This window comes from Dermacentor albipictus, chromosome 4 (assembly GCF_038994185.2).
Source record: "Dermacentor albipictus isolate Rhodes 1998 colony chromosome 4, USDA_Dalb.pri_finalv2, whole genome shotgun sequence".
In the NCBI taxonomy this organism is placed as follows: domain Eukaryota; kingdom Metazoa; phylum Arthropoda; class Arachnida; order Ixodida; family Ixodidae; genus Dermacentor; species Dermacentor albipictus.
The window spans coordinates 94,453,255-94,477,896 of NC_091824.1; the positions used below are offsets into that span (position 1 = coordinate 94,453,255).

Consider the following 24,642-nt stretch of genomic DNA (forward strand, 5'->3'; position numbering starts at 1 on the left):
TATGACAGTGGTGCAAGTACTCAGTGCCTAGAGACCGATTTTATGACATTATGACAGTTTACATTTTGCTTGCGCGAGTTTTCTCTTGATGTCTCAGCGACAACAAACGTGGACAGTAGGTAGGCGTATCTCTACTTGTATATGTACACAGAACAGTGGCGCAGTGCAGTAACGCGAGGGACGAGCATTAAGGAGTAAACGTACCGATAAAGAAGAGGAACATGACCATGATGGAGAGGGCGAACGAGCTGTCGCGGAATAGGGTGGACGCCACGTAGCAGAAAGGCACCATGGAGAGGCCGTGTGCCACGAAGAGTAGAGCCAGCATAGCTGCGAGACAGCGGCAGACTCTCATTGGGACTGCCCCAAGGTTCACATGTGAGAAACTGCGCCAATATATTGTGACGCCCTTATTCGACCACACATAACTCTAGCCAAAGCATCAAGCATTAATTACCCTGAAACTAATGAATATACGCAAGGCAACTGTGCCAAAATACTCCAAGGAGCATTTCATTTCAGGGGTGTTAACCATTGCATGCTACAGACGTGTTATGTCCAAACAACTCAGTCCAAGTCGCTCTTAGGAAGCACATAGCGCTGGCGGCACCAGAATTGCCACTTGGCTTAGCGTCAGACCAAGGCAAGGGTACATTTACCTACGACGCATACCAGGTTTTGTATGCGGTAGGGTCTCTGCCAAGGCCACTTGTTCACATTCTTGAATTAATCGCTGACTTGAACCTATGTTGCGAGTTGCGTTAACAAAGAAAAAAAAAGACGCAGCGCATGGTTCCAACTGTGTAGCGCCTGCCTAAAAGAATTTGAACGTTTTACTTATAGACGAATAGAGAAATTGGTTTTGGGTCGGAGCTTAAATGTTCGCCTTAACTCCCGTACCCCTCCTTGTGCCTGCAGATGGCTTGACGGACGTTAAATCGTGCCGATTCATTGGTTGATTAATACTGGGAGTATTAATGCCTGAAAGCCCAACGTTATCGTAGACACTGTGGTGGACAGTTCAGAATGAACTTTGTCCATTTAGGTTTCTTAAAAAGTCCGCCCAAATATTTCATTTAGGCGCCTCTAGAATGCGGCCACCATACTCTTAAGAGGAAGCCTGAAACTCGCGCTCAGCAACAGGACGTTATAGCCACTAGGGAACTCCAGAGAACCTAGCCGCCGGGATTAGGCAGTGGACCTGTGACTTGTGTCAAATTGCAGTGGCAGATTCGGAACGGTTAATCAACTACGCGCGCAAGTGCGGCTTTCAAGTCTAGAGAAACGCGTAAACATTCGTGGTTCCTACAAAGCCCTCCTCCGTCGCAGCAACCATGGCAGAGAGCACATTATCTGAATTAGTCCAGAGGCTACTAAATATCGTTTAATTCCGACCCACTGCAGTGATATTGCTTGAGATATCTCGGTTTCTCCTTGAGGGATCTCGGCTCGACAAGTGCTCCCGATGTGCCACTGTAATACGAAGCCGGCCTTCCCAGTTTACCAGTGGCACAACGCCTCTCCAGAAAAAGGACATTGAATGTTTCTCCTGAACGCTCCGAATCTGCAACAGCAGAATTCACCCCGAGACGCTCCAGGGCGATTAGAGGCAACTTTGACGACAGCGAGGAGGGCTCTTGTCACCTATGTATTCGGCTTTCTGGAAGTATCTGTGGCTGAAACAGATGGTGGGCACGAAGATCACGGCACAGCAGGCGGCAAGCAGGGTGTCAAAGATGAAGTTGCTGAGCCAGTAGACGGCGCCGGACACTCCCGTCATCATCTGCAGGTGCTTGAACTTGGAGCAGCGTTCGGCGACGGGGTACACCACGAAGCTGGCCGCGTGGAAGCACAGCGCCAGTGGCGTGAATGTGCCCATGAGCACTTCGACGAGGAGCGTGTCGGCGCTGAGTGGTAGGCCAGCGAAGAAAATCTTGCTCTTCAGCAGTACCTGCATGCAGGTAGCGTTGCCAGCCATTGTGTGATCATTTCAACGCAGATGCAGGGGTGAAGGTGTGGAGCGATAAATATTCGAAACTTGCGGCTCTCGCAGATTGCAGGGCAAGCTCCTGCTTCGGTTTGCTGTGTGGCACTTGGCACATGCCACACAGGGAGTGCGAATATTCTACTACAGAAATGTGCTTTGCAAATAACCAAAAAACAAACAATAGCCACGCAAACGAACATAAGTGCTCTAGTCAACGTGTGAAGAAGAAGTCGAGGTCTGCGCTGAATATGCTTCAATTCTATTCTGGGGTCTCACGTGCCAAAACCACGATTTGATAATGAGGCACGCCGTAGTGGGGGACTCCGGAATAATTTTAATCACCAGGGGAAATTTAACGTGCCGCCAATGTGCGGGACACGGGCCGTGTTTCTGAAGCAATTCGCAAATTTTTTTCAGAAATTTTACGGTTGCTCGGCTATGAAGCCACCGCCTTCGATGCGCAGGGTTCAGAAATGGGGCTTGAAGACACTCGAGCGGCCAGGCGGAGGGATACCTATTCGCGCCAACCCCGTCTGACCACCGCGGACCCACTATGAATAGGCAGCGAGCACGATTACAAGATTCCACCTTAGGGATCCCACTATCTATATCATAAGTTAAGCATTTAAGCTTGCTAATGCATAAATAAATGTCCCCTGTATATTTGGTTGCGTTATTTCTGTACCTATAGTGCGTATACACGCTCAGCAGCACGCGCAAGACGTTCCACTTACCCCACTGCGGCTGTGTCCCTGATAGATTATTTATATTTATTCAATAATTTATTTCTTATATAATCAGTGTTTCACCTAACTTGTGCTATGGTTCAAGAAAGAAAAGAAATGGTAGTAGATAATGCTGTACAACTGTTGCAAGCCCACCTATGACCGAAACAATTGGCTCAACATTTGAATTATTGAAGTATAACTAATTGCTTGAATTTTTTACTACAACGCATAAACTAATCGCAATACAAAATATAGGGCCCTATAACGTAAAACTATTCCAATATGTTTCTATTCCGATTTCCTGACGTCAAATTTGCGTAACCACCGACGCAAGCACCGGGCGGTCACTCGCAGGGTTGCCTGAACAGACCAATCAAACGCTCTCCTCGTTCATAGGAGGTCACTTTTGTTTGCTTGAACAACGAATAACATTGCCTACACTGAGCGGCTTGTCGTATCTAATTGGCTGACAAGAGGCGAGGAGAACGCTCAAGTGGAGAGGGATTCACTGAGGCAGAGCCAGTGCACTGAAAATCGATAACTGGATAAAGAGGGTGGTGCCGGCGTCTGCGATTGGTCGGCTTTCCCTTACTTAGCTTGTGGTGGCTGGTCGAAAATCGCGGCGGCATACAACGGAAACTTAAGAATGACGCTAAAACTGACCCCCAGCAAAGCAGAGTTGGCAGAATGAGGTAGTAAACGTGCCGAAAGTGCTTGAAAACGTTACACGGTCACACAAGAAGTTTTATTATATGCAAATACACCCATGCACTCCGGCAGGTGCGAGTAGCCAGCGTCTCAGCGATCGGCGGCAGCCTTCTTTTATTCCTGTCGGAACGGGGCAGCCTGTGGCTATTCCGAAAAAAAATTCAGTTTAGTTCGGCATATTAATGCATCTTTATCGCGTACACGTCACTTTGACGCGGCCAGCTTGTGCGGTTTTGTGACGTCGCGTGAAAGGCAGGTGAAGTGGGTGCAGCCCGAAAACTTTTTACCAATAGCCGAGGGCTAATGGCGAAAAGGTGTCGAATCAGAAATAACTGTTTTTCTTTTTTCTGTCAAATCATGCATAATCAGTGTGTGCACATCATATCAGATGGGGATGTATTGCGGTTTTCGTGACGTCGCGTGACAGACAGGTGAAGTGGGGACGGCTGAAAAAAGTTTTCCACCAATCGCGGAGGACTGATAGCAGAATTGGAATAGAAAAGTTTGGAATAGTTTTACGTTATAGCGCCCATACTCTCAGAAATTAGGGACGACTGTGAATATGCCTATGGTATAAATTGAGTAAGATATGTGCTCTTTTGAAACTTTTTAAAGCTTCACATTTAATATAAGTATGAAAAAGGAAAACCTACGAGTGACACCCAAGAACATTAAGCGCGGACCTTACTCTACCGTTTAAATTTAGCAACCTTCAGGTGGCAATTTTTCACATTTCACGTAACTGTGCACTCTAGTGAACCTATCGCGAGTAGTTCTGCCTCACTAACAAATTATTTCGTTATTCGCTGTACTAATACCATACGTGCTATTCTACTACCGATCGAGCAACTGCGGCACACGGAACACTGGTCGCCGAACTCGACAAACGCCCTGGCTCTTCGTGAGTGTTGCCAGTCTGGGTGCCAATTCACAAAGCCTTTCACTCGTGGGCAGTGTTTTACATTGGACGGACGCCATCGCTAATCTCTGACGTCACGACTGACCGGTTTTTGCCATCCCCAGTTTTAGCGCAAGAACTTCGATTTTTCTCCGGAATGCGGGTCCTGAGACTTGCACTTGCCGTTATTTCCATAGATAGAACAGTGCTACCTCTTACTGAATTCTACGGGCACCAGGCCCACGAGATCCTACCCTGTTGGCAGCCCTGTCTGTACCTGCAAATCCTTCTTCTCGCTGTCACCATTGTCGCCGCTGCCTTGGCGCTCAGCGGCCGTCTCGTTGCCGTACGGGTGGTTGTAGAGGAGGAAGCGCGCCGTCGGCCTGCGCGTGATGTTGCGCAGGAGCGCCGAGTGGTACAGGCTGACGATGAGCGGCGCTGCGTGCGGGCACTGGCCGTTGAACCACAGCACGGGCTGGCGACAAAGACGGAACGGCAGTCGAGCTCACTCCGCAGCTGCCACGATCACTCTCCCTTAACTACTACTCGAAAATTGCTGTCGCTCGAAAAGTGCCTCCCGCTTGTGAACTTCATGAGGCAGTTGGCGTCCGCACGCTGCTCACTATTAACCCGTGGGGCAGACGCGCGAAGGCAAGCAAGGATTGTTGACCGCCAAGTCAGCCAGGTAAAAAGATTATGGGGTTTTACGTGCCAAAACCGCTTTCTGATTACGAGGCACGCCGAAGTGGAGGACTCCAGAAATTTCGACCACGTTGGGTTCTTTAACGTGCACCTAAATCTAAGTACACGGGTGTTTTCGCATTTCGCCCCCATCGAAATGCGGCCGCCATGGCCGGGATTCGATCCCGCGACCTCGTGCTCAGCAGCCCAACACCATAGCCACTGAGCAACCACGGCGGGTTCAAGTCAGCCAGGTAGGCGCGGGAGAACGCGGTGAAGTAACTAGCGTCCGTGCACGCCGAAAACACGGCGACAATGCGACCGCGGTGGGTCCGATGTTTTCGCAGCGAAGCGTCGTGTCTGCTTATATACCTTCCCTGCTTTGTTCGCGTAATTTGCGGAAAGGGTGTGCGTTCTAGAATTCATGGCTGGCAGATCTCGACAAGCACGCACTTCAGTATAGTGAGAAATTGGACTAGTTGGCATCCGTTCATCTTCGAGATGAACGAGCGCGACATGAACAAACGCACTTTTCAGTTCTCGGAATCAGGGGTTTGCTTTCGCTGTGTACTTCGTCACTTATCGCTACTTGCGTTTGCTCAACTGTACTTGAACAACACTTCGTGTAAAATTTCTGGCCCGCTAAATATATCTACAAATGCCTACGACCCCATATACAAAACTACGTTTCTCTAAATAACAAAGAGATTAAACTGACAAGTGTCTTCGAAGTCTCCGACTATGCAAGCTGTCAGCCATTCAATGTTGCACAAAGGTCACGCGAAGCGCAAGCCTGGAAATTATCATGTTTGCGAGAGGCTTAGTTGAACACGGGATAAACCCACGTCGGTAAGTGCTCTCTGATTGATTCGATGTGCTAGCGGGCTAAACAGCAAAACGGGTGCTTTGATAAAATATATACCTATGTTTTCGGGGTATATTCCGCCGTATATACAAGCTTATCAGTAGAAATTTCGCTGGCTGCTGATTACGTATGTGTGCGGACCGTACATGATCTTATATTCAAAATAGGACGTGCATTAGACAGAACCAAGGCCAGACTGCACCTTCAATTTTTTTCAAGGCTAAACCACTCAGTGAAATCAGCTCCGCAATCATTGTCGCTGCGCGTGAGCATTGCGGCCACACATACTGGCACCTCGTCTCAAAATGAGCAACGGAATTATACGTGACCTCATCTATGCGCAAACATAACTGATCATGACGCTAAAAAGACAAAGGGCTTTCGCTGCATTGTTCAAGCTCAGTGTAGGCGAGCATGCGTAAGAACTGAATATTCTGCAAGTGATGAAGACAGAAGACCTTTTGATCTGACTGCCCCTACTAGATGGATTTTTACGGCTATTAGAATTGACTCCTGCATGCTGTCTAATGAAGTACTCACGCCTTTACTGGTGGACACTAAGTTTTCCGCTTACCGAGCGCGCACTATTGGCAGACAAGTCACATGTAGAACCCATTCTCAGTTGAAGTTTGTCCTTGCGGACCTTACATCATTTGCGTACTATAGTAGGGTAAATACGGTAACGAATGGAGCTTCCCGTAAAACGTCTGCCCCCCCTGCCCCCCCCCCCTCTTGCCCCCCCCCCTCATTATTCTCAGTTGGCTTTAACGTGAACGGTGAACTCAGAGCTTAGTACAAGAGCGTTTTATCCTATTGGAACATGGTCGCTTTGGACAGTGCTCAAACCCTCGACGCCGTGGTCAGCAACATAAACCAGCCATAAGCCACCACGGCTAGTCAGTAAGTAGCTAGCAAAAGTGCTCTAATACGACGCAGAAGACAAAGCATCGCGCTTTCCGTTAAAAACGCGCGTAAATAGTCAGCGATAAGGTACAAACCGTAGCGTTTTCTATGAGGACGGTGCCAACGAGCAAACGGTAGCTGTAAGTCCTCGGGTATTCGACGGCGTACTCTAGGAGGTGCGTGTTGGTGCGCTCGGCGCCGACGTCGACAAGATGGATTTCCTCTTCGGCGAAAATTTTCACGAGGTGGCGTACCACGGGGTCGGTGCTACTATTGGAGGTGATGAAGCCCAGCGCCGGAACGTGCAGAGGCCGGATGGAATATAACAGACGGTCCTTGTAGAAGTCGGCCGACACGATGTCATCCTCGGTGAACAGGTGTTGCAAATAGGTCGCCATCAGAAGCACGCACACGGGAACCACCCAACGGACCTGCGCCAAGGCCCAGTATACTTTAGCGTCAGAGTGTTCGTCACTTGTGAAATGCGAAGTCGAAAACTGTGAGCTAAAGGAGAATGAAATGTGGTGGGGATGGGTAGGCTAACTGGACCACGTACGCATTATAAAGGGAGGAGAGACAGAGAGAGAGAGAGAGAGAGAGAGAGAGATTGTGAAGATGAAAATGCACTATTTTGTGAAGCCCTTTATGAAGCACGGCTCAGCGCCTTTGTGAAAGTATGTGGTATACACAGCTAGGAGAAAAGAAAGAGAAGGTGTCGCGGTGGCAGGAACCATGGCTGACAGCGGCAGGTAGGCGGCGCAGTTACAGGTTAGATATCATCCCTGTGTACACATAAGAATGTGTTTGAACATAAGAACACAAGAATGTGTTTGAAGGCGGAGCTCGGGTGCCGACCGGAGAACAGAAGTGGCACCGCCGAGGAACAAAATGCCCAGCAAGAAAATTAGAAAGGGGCAGGGAGGGGGGGGGGAAGGGTCAAGGCGGTTTGTTTGTGAACAATAATTTGCCGAAGTCTAAGGGCATCATCTAAGGCACTAGTCTAAGGCACTATTAGGCGCTCTGTCAATGTAAGGCAATAAATCAACTGCTTTGAGCGCCAAGAAAATAAATGCATTTCTCGATTATGAAATTCACGCATATAATGCGTTGTAGTGAGTGACTGTCGTTCCACTGTGCTTGATGTGACTGGTGGGCGTATTCTGGTAATTTGCTGAACTAAAGAACGCCCTTATGTAAAAGAAATTATGCGTAGTGCTCTGAGACCTTACAAAAGAAATACCCCGATTTGCTTATACGAAACCTATCCGATGAACTGAGACCGAACTTTAGAGAGCCCGAACCTACCGCGCTATCTTATTCACTCTTCTGGTCATCAGATGCCCCACCGACAGCGCATCTCAAGACGAGGAGACAGAGTTTGGAAGCGAGCTACGTTTTTTCCTGAGTGAGTACCAATTAACCACCGACCCGAGCTGAATCGTCCATGGTTATACGCGCTTTGTAGGACGGGTTGTTTGACTGAACCTTCACTCATTCTGACGCGTTGATAATGTGTGGTGTTTTATGGCGCAAGGGCCAGGTTCGGCCATAGAGCGCCAGGCCAATGGTAATGAGATCAAAGTGAAGCGATAAATTCTGAGCAATGGATGTGACAGGGCTATAAAGGGGCCTAAAAGACGGTCACTGTAAAGTGTGTGAGAGCTACAAGTAATAAAACTATGACAATGACTACGAAGCGTGCCAAGGACATGAAAGATGCATTGTGACGGGATTGCAATGTGCTAAAATTGGTCATTGGATAAAAATTCCAAAAAGCACTACTGCTGTAACAGAACCCTTGACGCTCTGTTACGGTCCTTGACGCTATGCCTTTGACGTGTTGAAACACCACAACACGACGTTCACTCCGCTTGATGGAATAGCGTTCAATGAGCCTGGCATATAAAAATAGCACCTTCTGTATCCCAAACGTGATTAAGCCGGGTTTATGCAAGCGAGTTACCTTCTGGACAGTACAGAAATGCCTGACACGCGAGGGAGACTCTGGGTGTGGTCAACGTACAACGGGTGGGTGCCAGTCCCGGAGCCAGATGTAGAAGCGCTTCTTGAGTAGCCATGCCAGCTGTCGCGGGCACGTCCTCCTGCCAGGAGCACCGAGGGGCTTGTACACGCAGGCGTGGTCGCTCAGACGCGGAGATTCAGTATCGACGCCCGTGTGAAAGCTCGGGTCGTGGGTAACCTAAAAATAACCATCGGTGGTAGTGGCATGGTTGTAAGACCCAAGTCGGATTGTTGCAAATAAACAGCACCACGGAGAGCCCCTGTTTTTTTTATACCTTTCATAGACTACAGTGGGCTGAGTGCGCAACTCCTCAACTTAAAAACAAATTATTTTTCTCTCCTCAAATAAAAAAATAATTTCTAAAAAGACATCATCATCATCATCAGCGTGGTTACACCCACTGCAGGGCAAAGGCCTCTCCCATACTTCTCCAACTACCCCGGTCATGTACTGAGTGGGGCCATGTCGTCCCTGCAAACTTCTTAATCTCATCCGCCCACCTAACTTTCTGCCGCCCCCTTCTACGCTCCCCTTCCCTTGGAATCCAGGCCGCAACCCTTAATGACCATCGGTTATCTTCCCTCCTCATTACATGTCCTGTCCATGCGCATATCTTTTTCTTGATTTCAACTAAGATGACATTAACTCCCGTTTGTTCCCTCACCCAATAATGATGGGTTACACCCATCATTATTCTTTCCATAGCTCGTTGCGTCGTCCTCAATTAAGGTAGAACACTTTCGTAAGCCTCCAGGTTTCTCCCCGCAGGTGGGTACTGGTAACACACAGCTGTTATACACTTTTCTCTTAGGGATAATGGCGACCTGCTGTTCATGATCTGAGAATGCCTGCCAAACGCACCCCAGCCCATTCTTATTCTTCTGATCATTTCAGTCTGATGATCCGGATCCGCGGTCACTACCTGTCCAAAGTAGATGTATTCCCTTACCACTTCCAGTGCTTCGCTACCTATTGTAAACTGCTGTTCTCTGCCGAGACTGTTAAACATTACTTTAGTTTTCTGAAGATTAACTTTTATACCCACCCTTCTGCTTTGCCTCTCCAGGTCAGTGAGCATGCATTGCAAAGGTCCCCTGAGTTACTTAGCAAGGCAATATTATCAGCGAATCGCACGTTACTAAGTCGAGTCGAAAAAGTTGCAAGTCGAAAAAGACAGTGAGGAACAAATCATTTCATATTTACTGCTTAGCATTTATTTAGGAAATCATTTTGATAAAAAGCCTTTTTAATAGAAACAACAGCATGCGCGTAGGTACGTATGCGCATACTACCTCTGAAGCCACGATGCGTTCAAGGCGTCCGTCGTACTCGCTAGTACAGTCAGCAACTCCGCTTAGCAACTCCGGCTCCGCTCGGTGTAATTTCTGTGCGCCCGCGCTTGTGTGCGTGAGTGCGTGCGTGTGTATGTGCGTGTACTCGTGCTTCGACTCTCTATACACTCACAAAATTTCGCCGTATATAGATTCCAACTGGCTGGATTTGTTGCGATTCTCCCAAGTCGCGTTGTCGCCGTTTCCGTGAGAGAAAAAGAAAGCATGAAATGAGAAGAGTGGCACTTTCGCCCGAAGGCCGAAGCACTGACTGCGACTTGCGAGGGTTTAGCGTTGCGCTTGAGCTGCTCGGATGGCGTTCCAAATATACGTGGGTCCGACAAAAGCGAATGTGACGTACACTGGTACGCCAGAACTTATGGGACTCTTAAATGCTTTAACACGCCCTGTGCGGCCCGTAATGACATTTCACAGGTGCCACTACGCTGCCCGTCAAGAGCCACGCGAGTAAAATTACATCACTTTCCGATTTCAGCACTGATATTGTTTCGAACATTTAACATGTAACACCCTGAGAAGATGTAAGGTAAAAGGCATGCGGTCTCATTGCTGTGTGTCATGACATTTGTTTTTGGGCTGCCATTCTCATAATCTTTAGGAATAATTTGGTCAAAAACGAAATACCTAGGTATGAGCAACTTTAGTGATTCAATAGTGAAGCAATAGAACCTGCGTATACAGAATAGATAAGCGTACATGTACCTAAGTATATACATTGAGCCTCACGGCAACACCAAACGGTGACGACGACGGCAAGAATTTCACTGGAGTGTCCACATAATTGCTAACGCAAGAAAACGGAGCACAGACTTTTCTCGACCAAGGCTATTTTGATGAAACTGGGGATACAAGATAAAGCACAATTGCTTCGCATGAAAGTAGGGGGACGGTTGAGCTCGGTGTCCAGTGCGTTTGGAGTCGAATGACACCAATACCAGAAAAACGTAAAGTAGGATGCCATTGTCATGGTAAAAAGCAAAACTGCTTGCTAGGGGGCGTCGAACGAGTGCTGGACGTTCTACTAGTTCCATGTCAGCGTTCCATACTCAGAACAAAACTAAGTCGATTTGAAAATATCATCAATAATCTTAAGATTGTCTCATTCTCTCGGGTACGTGCTCAATGAGGAATAAATTCATGTTGCGACAAAGGAATGGCTATAGCAAGTGCCCATGTGTAAAATGTAAGCGAAGGACGCACCGTCAGGAGTGAAATAGTGCAATCGCGAGGACAGCGAGCAAGACAAAACAACGCGAGTTCTTTGGGTTCTGTGGATTTTGCTAGTTTATCCTTTACATTGCTACACCGATTGGCTTGTCCGCAAGTGTCCGCAAGTGCATTGTCCGCAAGTGCTCTTTGCTATTGGACAGCTGCCTTCGCTAATAATGTGTTCAGCCTCATGATTGCGTATATTTTTCTCTCACGAACAATCCTTGCGTAAACATGTTCTTTTTGTGAATACGGACCCCGAAGAACGCACCTTGTCCAAAACCTCCTCGAGCGACGACATTGCGACGCTCATTGCGCCTATCTTGAGGTTGTCCCGCTCGCGGTCCAGTTCCTTGAACATGGCCGTCAGGCGTCGGCTGCCCGGGTTGATCCCGACCGCGTACTGGACCTCGAAGTTTGAGTCCTGCTTGAGGACCGCGTGCGGGATGTGGCGCCTAAACAGCGCCCCGATGGCGGCCGCGTCGCACCCGGGTTCCTTCGCGATGCGGATGCTGTAACCGGCGCGGAAGCGCTCCCGCAGGAAGTCCGGCGAGCCGCAGCACCACAGCAGCCCCTTGTTCATGATCGCGATCTTGTCGGCCAGCACGTCGGCCTCGTGCAGGTTCTGCGTGGTCAGCAGGATGCAGCAGTGGCGCCTCGCCTTGAGCAGCAGTTCCCACACTTCGCGCTGGCTGCGCGGGTCCATGGTGCACGTCGGCTCGTCGAAGACCATGATCTTGCACTGAAACGGTCCCCCTCGAATCTTCCGTTATAGGCTCAGTTTCCCATCTCGCAATAGCGAGGCCGGATGCCAGCCGCATACACGCCTATGGATTATAATTTGTCGATCGCTATACAGCGCCGCGCGTGAGCCTTGTTTAACTTTCTTCTCGACTAGCCGGAAAGTAATGGAAAAGCAAAGCTTATGTGGAAGCTTTTATTGGGTGCTCGTTTAATAAACCAGGGGGGTCAGAGTAAATTCTGGGCCCTCCAATACGGCGGCAAAGGAGCGGATTTCTACAAAAAGTAGACAGCTTAGTTCACCGACAAAATCAAAGATCGAATAATATTGGACGTCTCGAAACGCATACCGTTTTAGCGTTCACGATACCTTCTTCTGAAACTTATACGTGTTTCTTGCTCACAATGCATCTACAAGGGACTTTCAACAAAACAGCCGTATGGCTGCCGAAACGTCAAATAATATTCGAGCGAAAGCTGTACTACGTTAAGTCTGCCAAGGTCATTCATCGCGTCGCAGTGACCTTGAGCCGCCGGAGTGCAATTGTGGCAGGTGTGACGCCACGCCTGGTGACTCGCTGCGGAGAGGCGTCGCAGCTGCGCTCACTCGGAGCCTCGCCCCTGCGGTACCACGCAAAACCAAGCCAAACAGAGCTTTCGCTCGTGACAACTAGGTTTACAAGAGTTAAACCTCAACCAATTTTGTGCATTTTGCCAGTGACCATAATTTCTCCCTTATTCCAACGTGCTACACCCAGCCAAACAAGTTTTTTGTCTAACTCTTGACGAGAAGCAGTCTTCGATTAAGACGTTACATGCACAATGGCAGCTAAAATCAGGTTTGTTTATAGTCTGCGCCGTACTAAAGCCACTGTTGTAGCACGCACGTAAAGGACGCTGTGCCCCGTGGTAGGGGTAACACTTCGTCAAATGCCGAAGTAGTGACGGTACGTCTATAACAGCTGAACTTTCGTGTCCCAATGCACGAGAGGAATTGCACATTCCAATTCGATTCTAGCATTTTATCGTGTGCATAGCAGTTGTGTCCTGTGACAGCAGGATGACAAACAGATGCTAATGACGCCATTACATGCGCTGCCCATTATGTGCGTTTGGTGTGTCCTCGCACTTTTTTCACCATTGCACAAAAAAATATCACAATATGTCCACTACTTTAACCTCTCACCGATTACAATTTTCGGTTTCGCTAGAAAGCTGCGCGTGCTGAATTTGGTGGGCAGTACAAGAAATGCCAGGTACGTGGGGAATTTTACTGCTTAGACCTCATACTGTGCTGAAGGTTAAAAGTGACCCATTTTTGCTTTCGAGCTGCATATATTCAGTATATTCTGCGCAAGATCTAAATACTACTTTGCCATTTTAGTATAATATAGCTTTTGTGACCTTCCGGTCAAATCGCTATTTTAGTTTCGGCACAATGAACAAAAAAGGAATCTCTTCTTCAAGGCATTCACAATGAAGTGGACAACGCCATGCATTATGCTTTTCTTCCCCCAAGATAGCCGAAAGTTTCGTATTCCCTCAATATGCGGGCACTTATGGTGCTGCGCGTCTAATTATGGGGTTTTACGTGCCAAAACCACGTTCTGATTATGAGGCACGCCGTAGGGGAGGACTCCGCAAATTTTGACCACCTGGGGTTCTTTAACGTGCACCTAAATCTAAGCACACGGGTGTTTTCGCATTTCGCCCCCACAGAAATGCGGTCGCCGTGGCCGGGATTCGATCCCGCGACCTCGTGCTCAGCAGCCTAACACCACAGCCACTGAGCAACCACGGTGGGTCTGCTGCGCGTCTACGCGGTTTCAAGAGTTCAAACACGTTTTCATGTGCGTGATTAGAAATAAATAGCTAAACACCAGCCTGCTGTAAGATGACTTTTTCCGGGGCTTTCGGGCTCACCTTAGACGCAACCAGGAGAGCAATGGCAACGCACAGCAGTCGCTTCATTCCGTCCGACAAGGTCGAGGGTCGGTAGCTCATGTACGAGGACATCTGGATGTCCGTGAGCAGCAGGTTGATCTCCGATCGAATCTTGCTCATGGCCAGTCCCTTCAGCTGCGGCACGGCATACGTCGGGACACAGTGTACGACCAGGTATTGACAACAGGAACAAGTTGAAGCGCACTTCAGCCCAGAACACTGCTCCCACGCGGAACTTGAGTGTTCTTTTCCCGCCGAGAAAAGGCATGAGCGTAGAATTCGTTATCGAGCTACGACATCACAGGCACGATGGAGGTGTTACCGGTGTTGGACATTTTCTTAAATGCTTTGTTGATCGTGCGCTGAATGTACGAGATAGACCTTTCCGCAAAGAATAGCCTAAAACTGTGTTGTAGAGGGCAGAATAGATCTTTTTCGTTCCATAGGGCGTTACGAATCAAACAAAGCAAAAAGAAGGAAGAAGAAGAAATTGCTAAATACGATACTGTCGGCGCTCTATATAGCGCAACACAGAACACATTGGCTTGAACCTCCCCTTCTTTCTCGTCTCGCGGCACGTCATGCCGTGTTACCGCAGCCGACCACTGCATGGTGGCCCTCACCATGGCAAAAAAGAGCAGGTGTTCCTCGACGGTAAGCTCGTCGAAGAGCACGTTGTCGGCGGGGCAGTACGCGATGCGCTCCCGGGCCTCCTCCGTGTGCAGCACCACGTCGTAGTTGTCCACAATTATCTGGCCACTCGATGGATGCACTAAGCCTGCGCCGATGGGTTCGCAAACTTCATTAGTAACGCTTCTGTGAGAAGTCAATTATAACATGACTCTAAGGCCTAATCCACACAGGTGTGATCCGCGCCTTCGCCTCACCGTCACAGCGCAAGTATCCACCAGGAGAGAGCACTTCCTCGTCTGTTTTCCTTCTAAAACGGGACGCCGGCGACGTTGGCCGATACTCCTAACGTCGCCGGCGGCCCCTTTTTCAAGACAAACCGGCGAGGAAATGCTCAGTTCTGCCAGACCGCGGTGCCATGACGGTGACGGGGCGGGGCGGATGATACGTGTGTTCTACCTAAAAGAAAAAGTCGCAGCTTTTTCACGTCCCCGTGGCAGTAACGTCCACGTCGCAGATGGCTTTCAAAACAAAGCGGCCCGGGTGGGTGCGCGTGGCTGCCTGGAGTACCCGCTTGTAACCGAGTACGCGCTTGTCTCGCTGCTATTATTGGCTCTCACCGGCTGTTGAAAAGGCCGTAAACAGAGTCGCGAGACACGTTATGGTGTGAGGACTCCGCAGCCATTCCTGGAATCATTTGGCTCAGCGATAACGATGCAGCAGTGAAAGGAACTTGCCTGTCACCATCTTGATCATAGTTGATTTACCGGAGCCACCTGGACCGAGAAGCACGGTGATCTGGTGGCGGAAGATTTTCAGGTTGATGTGTTGCAACAGAAAGTTGCGATAGAACTGCAAGAGATTGCGGATAGGTACAGGTAAACGGATAAGCACATATGATTTGATATAGGTAACCACACTAGACAACAGTCACCGGTGCTTTCCTATTTTACGACGATGACAGCTTGCCTGGCTTTTGAGCAACTCATGTGACCCGAGATTGTACGTGTAAGTGCCTTGGAAAACTTGCACAATTTAGGCCTTTCGTGCGACTCATTAGCGTCGATGTCTGTGTCGCAAGACATGAGGCCCCAGGGTGACCGGAAACACATCAGAAATAAGCCGACGAATCTCGCAGTGCAAACATCTCCTCTAGAAGCAAGCACGATTTTCGCAGTTGCTCCATCGATGCTTTGCTGTATGCCTGGCTTTAATTCGTGTCGTACCATTCACGCACAACAGCGAATGAATGCGCACTTGGTAAACGCCTAGCTCAATTAACAGCAGGCTATTTTGTACCTTCTTAAGACTGGTGACTTGTATGGCAGGAGTGAGATCTTGTGGGTCTGACTCGAACAATGTTGGGTCCGCGTTTAGCCGGCCCTTGACATTCTTCGTGGGCTGAGGAATCCAGTAGCTCTTCTGTGGACGCAGAAAGGAAGCAACAGCACGACAAATTTGAGAAGAGCATTAGTGCGCATTTCCGGCTACCGCATGCACGCTGATTTCAGTTGTGGCTACGCATAAAAGTGGTCGGGATATTCTTCTGCAACATACTGTGTTACGTCGTCGAGAAACTCATTAGTATACAGCAATGCGGTCGTCTTTCTTAATGTGCTGGCAATATTGCGATGAAGCTAGTCATTTCACTCTTTATATGCCGGTTAATACGCGCCACGGGCAGTAGCTTTGGTTTGGGCGCAGTGAAGCGTCATCCTCGTAAAGGCCGGGTAATACAAAAGATGGTGCTGACCATTTCTCAAAGAAAGCTTCCGTGCCTAAGAATTTATCGGTATGCTAAAAAACGAATACAAACTGATAAATGTTTCCTGATTCACGTGAGTGAGGCATTAGATTTGGCAAAACTGACTAAATTTGGAGTACAGATATTTACTGTACCGAAACCATGGCTGCGCAGAAAATGACATCTGCGCGCTAGTGACTCCTTTTTCTTGTTTTTGGTTAGCAGTTGCTCTTCTCGTTATTTTCTTAGGGTAGCTGCACTGGCTATTCTCTTGCGACGGCATGTTGTCCGATAACCACATGCAGAATAATAAGCTGGCTCTTCTGAACGATACCGATCACTCATAAAAACCTCGTGTACGCCTTAGCGACGGCTCCTGGTAAGCCTGCATGCCAAACGAGACCCTCTGATCCCTCTGTAATATGTGACCAGTATATTTATTTATGTGTTAATCTGTTGAATGTGGGCCTTATAAGGCCCACTAATTTTCTTCAGTTTGCGTTAAAATAACGAGCAAACTGTAAGCGTGATCCCTTTAGCGTCCAGCGCCGTAGTCGAGTAATTGAAAGCGATGAAGAATGCCGGAGAGACAAAGCCGCGAAGGCGTGGGCGTCGTCGTCGGTTCTGCATCGTTATGTTGCGCGATGCTCGTACCAGGAAAGGAAACCAAGGTGGCTTGTGGATGCCCGGACCCCAGGGTATGATGTTGTCCATGTACCATATGAGGAACACCATCAGGAAGCATGTGCACACGTTCACCATCAGCAGGTGCGACAGGCTCACGTTGTCCAGCGTAGACGCCGCGTCATCCATGTTGCTCCAGTTTACACCACCACCTGTTGGCCGAAATTTTACCTTTAAGGAATTGTAGGGAAACTTGCAATTGGAACCATATAGAATATTTTACACTATAGCTATTGCAATATAGAATAGCAAAAAAAAAGAAAAGATGGAGGAGTTATTTGAAATACTTTTAAGGAAAACGTTCAAAGCGTTTCAAGACGCTCTTGCGGGTAGTTGTTTTTGATGTCATGCTGCTGCCCTACTCTTCCCTGGTTTCACTTGCTGCAAGAATTGGTGTAGACTAGTCTGTTTGAAAAGAAGAGACTGGACATTGCACAATATGCCTTGGCATCGTGCCTTAGCTTTTCGGGTTTGACGATGTTTTCACATTATTCAACTAGTCTCGCATTCTTTGTCCAGAATGCACGGCATTTTAAAGGGAGATTTTCTATGTCAATCCAGTGATAAACTCCCTTCTCGCTGACAACTTGTGCTTGATTGCTTGATTCGTCTGTCTTTCTATGTTTATTCGGAAAATATCCCACTTTATTACCCGACCAAATACAGCGTATATGTCTGAAGAAATTTAAAAAAAGTTTTTGGCACTAAAATCTGGAAGTACAGACTACCTTGATTTCTCACTTAAGTCCCATTGTAAGGCGTTTCCTTGTATTGGTGTTCTAAAAGGTTACAACTTCTTCATAAAGGTTAAACAAACTCGGGCACTTTGACAAGTAAATTTGCAATGTCAAAGGGAGCGATTCCATTAACGGCGACATTTCAAAAGTAGGCACACAGACGGTCATATTTATGAGTCTTGACTTCGTATTCTTTGTATTATATATTTTGCAATCCAAATATGTACACGTCAGACGTACGCGCTACACTAGACCTTTAAAGTATGCTATGTTCACCATTATACATTTTGTCTTTGTATGACACGAATTCACCGTTGAGACTTGAAGACATTTTTACGGCACACCACGCGCTAGGTTTGTGAACTCTTGAGACCTTTGGTTCAAAGGAAATTTCAGATCATATGAAACGCTGAAAGGCTATAATTAATGTTCGTAAATGTAACTTATTTTGCCTATAGAAATTTAAAGCTGGCGCTGGGTAGAAATAAAATTCAATCTCGTCTTGAAATAAGGAGCATTAGAAAACTAAGTGCGTGCAGGCAACAAGCATAAAGCTACGTAATTGAGAATAAATAAAGTATCTACAGTAATTGTGTCCACCATTTTGTGAGTGTAAAGTGAAAAAATTAGCATATGCTTTTCGCGTGATACGAAAGTGTTAATTTGTGGGCAAGATTTTTGCATGATTTCCTTAAAGTAAGCAGAATTTTTATCTAAGTGACAGCTAGTAAATTAAGACTGATCTTTCTTTTAATCATTGGCCTAGCGGTGTGGTGGTTTATAAAATTTTATTTCTCCCTGTTTTGAAGGGAGTAAGAGGCTAAATCTAGGTCATATTTTGTTGCGGACCTATACGCCTTCAATTTTTCATTTGAATACAAAACTCTAACAGCGCTCATCTGATAAAAATGGCCCTCGTATTCCCACGCAAATAAATAGGTAAATAGAAGGCAATACGCATTTTCTTTAATTCCAAGCGCTATAAATAGATTGTAACCACTTGCGTGCCTGCACGTATATATAGCTAGGAAATAGATACCTCAGCTTCTTAATGGGCAGCTGTGGAATATTTGAGGTGGAACCAAACTTCCATGATGGAATGCGTCCCTCGTCTGCTCCTATTCGGCTTTTTGGGAACGCCTGTCGCAAGCGTGCCGCCAAAAATCGAACTGGTGCAAAGAGCCTTCGCGCGATGGCGGCACTTGTCCGCTTGACAGCGTCATCGAACTTCAAAGTTTCTCGTCACAGTTTTACAGGAACGCCATGCAGAAAAGCCTCGCCGCCGCGGAAACGAAGGCGTCTCTATCGTCACTCCTTGTCGCTTTATAAGAGAAAGAACTAATTTATTTTATCTATAAACATACTTCGCGAAGCGCACAGCTAAAGTCCACGGGCAATGAGGCTGTGCTCGTGCCTTCTGCTACTGATGCTATACCTCGCTTACTCAAGCAAGCTTCACCCAATTTAGATTTCATGACTGCGTTGGATGTGTGCTATTGCGTCATGCCTGTATTCGGAAAGACGCAAGTATTTGACAGTTTCAAAAAGTGAAATCTCGACATGAGTATGAATCGAGTAGCAAGAATTGTCTGATTAGCACTCGAAATTATAAACATTCGCAGACCCCTATTATTAATTTAAACCGCATTGAAGAGTGAAGTGATGACTAGCAAAGCTGTGCAATATTGTGCACTCCTATAAAACAAACAGCTCGGCAATCGTGATAAGTAATGCGCCGCAATAAAGAAACTTCGGCCTAGATTTGAAAATGTTCTAGTACGCTAGAATGAGTACCGAGCAATAGTTGTACCTTAAGCCACAATCGAATCATCAACGCTTAATAGCAAAAATACGTTTACAAAAACGGCTCCGTGTTTATAGCTTTGATTGGTCCAAAGCTGGCAATCCTGTCTTATCGGGAAGTTTTTGAGGCGTTCGGTGCCTCGGTTTTCACTGAAGCTCCTGCCTATAACTAATTCAATAAGTTAAGGAGCTGAACGCACATCACCTCACAAAAGCTACCTATACCAAGAAAAGACAAGGCGAGCGATTATTTGCTTAGGTTAACCAACTAGCTCAACAATGTATTCTTGTGAGACCAGTTTCGCCGCCTAAAAAGTTGTTCATTGATCTTACGGAATCTCTCGAAGCGCTCGATGACCATGAAGGCCCAGTGCAAGCCCATGCCGGGTGACATTGATGTAATTATCTTGGAGGCGCGGCTACGCAGGTAGTAGCCACGGCCGAGTGGGTTCTGCAGCATCAGGTACGGAAAGGCGATGCTGCAGATCCAGTATATCATCGAGAAGATGATCGAAAGTCGGCCTGCGTGGGGAATACAAGAGACCGCACTTTATACTGCTGAACGATCTTAATGCGATACTCTAAAGGAAATGGCTGACGGGAATGACTAAGCTGTTACAGTCAACAGAGATGAGAGATGGTGCAATTTCACTGAACGAAGAAATTTAGCTTGCTAGGAAGCAACGTAAAAGATGGAAGGCTGGCAACAGCACAACCTTCCCCTCGCGGAATGTGGTGCATGCAATGACATTTGACATGGTGCAGTTTGACATCACTCAATAGTGTAATGAGGGCAATTGGACGGGAGTGACAAAAATTGCCGATGGCGAGTTGCTCTTCCGATAAAAGTATTGCGAATAAGGATCAGGAGACTTATGTGGTAGTAGAGAAAGATTTCCGATTTATTTGGAGTTGACTTTCGCATATAGTTATTGTATCACATAGGTACTAAAAAGTTAGCCGGAGATTGAAACCACAAGAAAGTCGAATTTCTTCATGACCATAAAATAAGCTTCTTTTCTAGTCAGGTCACTCAATCTTTAGGTGCATTTGTGAACTTCTACTCTTCTGTTACTTTCGCGGCTTAGAAGCCAATCGAAACTTCACAGGAGCTTTCATGGCCGCAAGCTTATACCGAACGCGTATAGTCTTATTCAATCTCAATAAGCACTCGCCGGTTGTGGTAATTAAGTAGCCTCTGGTATATCAGAAACACGATCGATCAATTCATGCACTGAATAATCTCTATATAGGTTCTCTGGTTAGTCGACTCACTGCTGGTGAGCAGGACCGAGACGAACATGGCGTGCAGAATGGTGAGGCTGTTGAAGGCGATGAGCACCACGAAGATGAGCAGCGGGTCCGAGTAGCTGAGCGCTGGCTCCGAGCCGAACACAAAGAGAAAGAGCATGCAGACGCAGCTGAGCAGTAGTGTGGTGAACGACGCGCTCAGGAAGTGGCTGCCCCAGTAGACGAGCTCACTAGTGCCGGCAATGCTCAGCAGCTCCTGCATCGGCAACGCATGGTTGGACATGCTCAGAACCGGATCAGAGGCTCCCCATGAGGAGTAGTCCAACACCTAAAGAGTCACGTCATCCCCAAGATTGGGTATAAGCGCACACAGGTGCTTACACACAATGTGCCTCTTGGGAACGTCACGTAACATGGAGCACAAAACAATGGACAGAAGACTAAGAGGGCAGACGTAATAGCCTGTCTTAGGGGGGCTAGTGTTTAAAAGCCAAGTAACATCAGGTAATAGCAACAACTCGCTGAATAGCAAAGATATTTACGTGGGTGAGTTGTTTCAGTATCTTCAATCTTTTCAAATGAAGCCCATATTACCACCTATTTTTCGCCATGCTTGACTTGAATATGTTTAATTGGCCGAGCTCTCGATTCTGAATTTGGGAAACTTTCACAGCTAGCACGTTGGAATACACTGTTAGGCGTACCCGCATTCCGGAGCACTTCTCAGCAGTGATCTTGGCGACGACCGAGGCGAATGGGAGCAGGAAACCGATGCCGAAGTGGAACACCAAGCGGCTGTAGGTGCTGTTGAAGCCCTCGTGAAAGAAGGCTGGGTAAGGAAAGCGTTGCAGCTGCAATTGGGCCGGCTCAGCCGTTGCCTCGCCGAACATGGCCACCAAAATTTGGTGCAGCATGTGGCGCTCCAGAGAGTACTGCAGGGGCAGTAAGGCGTTCATCTCGCCCGTGGAGAGCACGCTCAGCGGACCGGGTTTCTGAGGAAGTGTTGAATGAAAAAACACAACTCTTAACGCTTCCCGCTATGCCAGGGGATGTTTTAATACGCCACAGTTCAGTAAAGCTATATAGATGACTGTTAACCCGATTAACTTTGGGTTGCAGCAGGATGTCTACGATTCACAGACTGAGCTCCACAAACGCGCCCTCTTCTGAAAGGATGTCTCCTTTCTCTACAGTCCTACTGACCCATGTTCAACTGCTGTTCACACGGAACCCTTCTCCACTTAAGTACTCAAGGTTCTCACTTGTGTACTTGCTACTGTGGAACAATCACCTAATAGCTCCCTGCTCGAGACTACTGCAGGCGCTTGGCAAACATCGCGCCGACTGAGAAGTCAGTGCAAGCAAAAGCAGGTCACAGGCAGAGCAGGCAGCGGCCTATTGCGCGGCCATCTTATTGCTGCACCATGTTTCGGCGTAGTTGTTCGGTTAAGTTGCCGCATAAGGTGGCTCACATGACAGTGCTGCTCTTATGCTATTCGTTGGTCACGCTAGCCTCTCGTGAAGGCTATTCGCGCCCCGTCGTCCGTCAGGCCAGCCTTTATGAGAAATATTTCCTGGAACTGGCCATGGTTGCGGTAACACTAAAGGAAACGCTATATTTAATGCTCCATGGAAATTACTGCAGCACGAATCTAAATTCGAGCGTCATTTGCTAATAGTTGCTGAATAGCTCCCCTGTCGAAGATTATGCTCCGTTTTACTTTCGTAATCTAAGTTCAGAAAAATAAAGTAAAAAAAACGTAAGGGTCTTTAATTCTCATTTATGTTCTCCACCATGCGTGCGTACCTCCAGTTCTTTCCAATATCGCACTTGTATGTCGAACTTGACGCCATGCATGCGGACGCGGTACCGAATCTGGTCCGGCAGGTTGTGCACGTCGCTAAGGTCCTCTTCGAAAACGACGCCCACTACGGAGCCGTAGGGATCGTGGCCGCTCTTCAGGCGATCGTCTAGTTCGCCCGCCGTCGTCACCGCCTCGGCTGACGGGATGGACAGGTCTTCGCGAACCTTGCGTATCACCTGCGTCCGCTACGTGTGAGGACTCTGTGACGGGATACTGCACTTCATGTCACCCCCAGAATTTGTTTTCCTTTAGTGATTCAAGATAAACCCGTCATATTTACGCCATCGGCACGAACGCACGACAACATTGAGTAATATTTGGATCCTTGCCCATCATTTTCCCAAAGCAAGGCACTTGGAAACAACATGCACATGTTATGAAATGCACGCGTTACCAAACGTACGGGCTGCCGCTAATACCATCGTTCTGGTAACTGCCTTGCAGCTTGCACCAAAGTTTAGCTGTTTGGCAGCAAAGCAGGTAAAATTGGCGCGATACCTAATCAGCCGCGCATGGCCGCAAGCGTCCTCTAAAAACTTTTTAGCCAGCGAACCACTATAGACGGGTAGCTTTCCAGAGTGCGAGGTCCCACTCGATTTCGCAATAATCTGAGAGTTGAGTTGAAGTTAAGCTGATGAAAGCCTTGCGAAACCGTAGAAACCTGCAGCATGTCACAAAAAATGTAAAAATAAAGAACAGATGGTTATTGTCGGGGATGGGCTGCTGTAGTTAACTTTCTTTTTTTTTAACGCAGGGTGTAGTTGGCGTGAAATGCTTACGGACTGCGGTACTGGAAAAAAGTAATTTCTAAGAAGTTTGAGGTCGTAGCCAGTAAAACCGTATCACGCGATATTGTCCCTACACACTAGCAAAAGCTGGAAATATGAATATAAGGTTGTGGGCCCGAGATTCGGGAATATTGAGCTATTTATCCGATAACATACTCTATGACTCTGCGTGACATTATGCAACATGTTCCTCCGCATTAAGACATTGTCTACTCGGTCATTATAAATTTCTGAGGTCTCATGACTTCAAGTCTGACGCATTGTTACTCAGAAATTAAGAGCTAAGGCCTCTCATATGGCTTCTGCTACGTACCGAATGAGTGCAGGCCTTACCATCTTTAAGTTTGACTTTATTTGCCACATATACACATAAGTTGTTTCGACAGAAAACGCCGCATTACTGCAGCTTGACTAGTCCCACATCCCTGGTTCCCGATGACAGCAGAACAGCAAGAGAAAATTATGCATCAGGGGAATGACACAATATATATGCGCTACATGCGAAAAAATGTTTGAAAAACTAACGACACTACATATTTAACACAGTATGCTCAAGATGTAATTGTTAGAATTTGTGCAATGTGGTCGACAAGGAATAGCTTAACGTTTGAAAACCATAGCACTTGCGCGGCCGTGGTACGTATACCAGAACTCTGAGAGTGGGTTGAAATGAGAAGGAGGATTGTGCTCCAATTTAGTCACACTGCGCATGTAACGTCCATTTTTCGCTGTTTCACATCTGAAGGACAGTATTAATTGGTATTCATATGTTTTCATATGAATTTGATTACTTTAATCTTGACCAATATTTACGAAGTTTATAGATTATTGGTACGTCTGTAGTAGGGCTCAGGGCCTTTTTTGTAATACAACCAGAATATTTATCGACTGTTTGGTTTGGTTACCCCACATTAATCACCTCAAGTTCGCGTTCTATGACTTTCAGGGCTGAAGAAAACGATAATGAATGTATAGAAGGTGTACGTTTTCATAATAAACCTAAATTTGCTACCCGCACATATCTGGACACTTGCTTTAATTAATATTTATTTCAGTTTTACTGGACTCCAGAGGGCGATGATATTGCGTGGGAGGTGTTTC

The 24,642-nt window shown here is 47.3% G+C and overlaps 1 protein-coding gene across 1 annotated transcript in view; it reads right to left on the reverse strand.

Annotated features, from left to right (window-relative positions):
* The window catches only part of LOC135919980 (phospholipid-transporting ATPase ABCA3-like), a 48,164-nt gene that overhangs the window by 18,593 nt on the left and 4,929 nt on the right, over nt 1-24,642 (reverse strand). The window contains exons 4-18 of the mRNA XM_065454009.1: nt 22,696-22,929; nt 21,593-21,880; nt 20,913-21,144; nt 19,971-20,159; nt 17,068-17,249; nt 15,969-16,091; nt 15,407-15,521; nt 14,663-14,817; nt 14,019-14,174; nt 11,626-12,096; nt 8,794-8,970; nt 6,866-7,201; nt 4,599-4,796; nt 1,645-1,951; nt 205-330 (exon numbers count right to left, since the gene is read on the reverse strand). Coding sequence (XP_065310081.1) covers nt 205-330; nt 1,645-1,951; nt 4,599-4,796; nt 6,866-7,201; nt 8,794-8,970; nt 11,626-12,096; nt 14,019-14,174; nt 14,663-14,817; nt 15,407-15,521; nt 15,969-16,091; nt 17,068-17,249; nt 19,971-20,159; nt 20,913-21,144; nt 21,593-21,880; nt 22,696-22,929 — 3,289 coding nt within the window. The remainder of the gene's footprint in view (nt 1-204; nt 331-1,644; nt 1,952-4,598; nt 4,797-6,865; nt 7,202-8,793; nt 8,971-11,625; nt 12,097-14,018; nt 14,175-14,662; nt 14,818-15,406; nt 15,522-15,968; nt 16,092-17,067; nt 17,250-19,970; nt 20,160-20,912; nt 21,145-21,592; nt 21,881-22,695; nt 22,930-24,642) is intronic.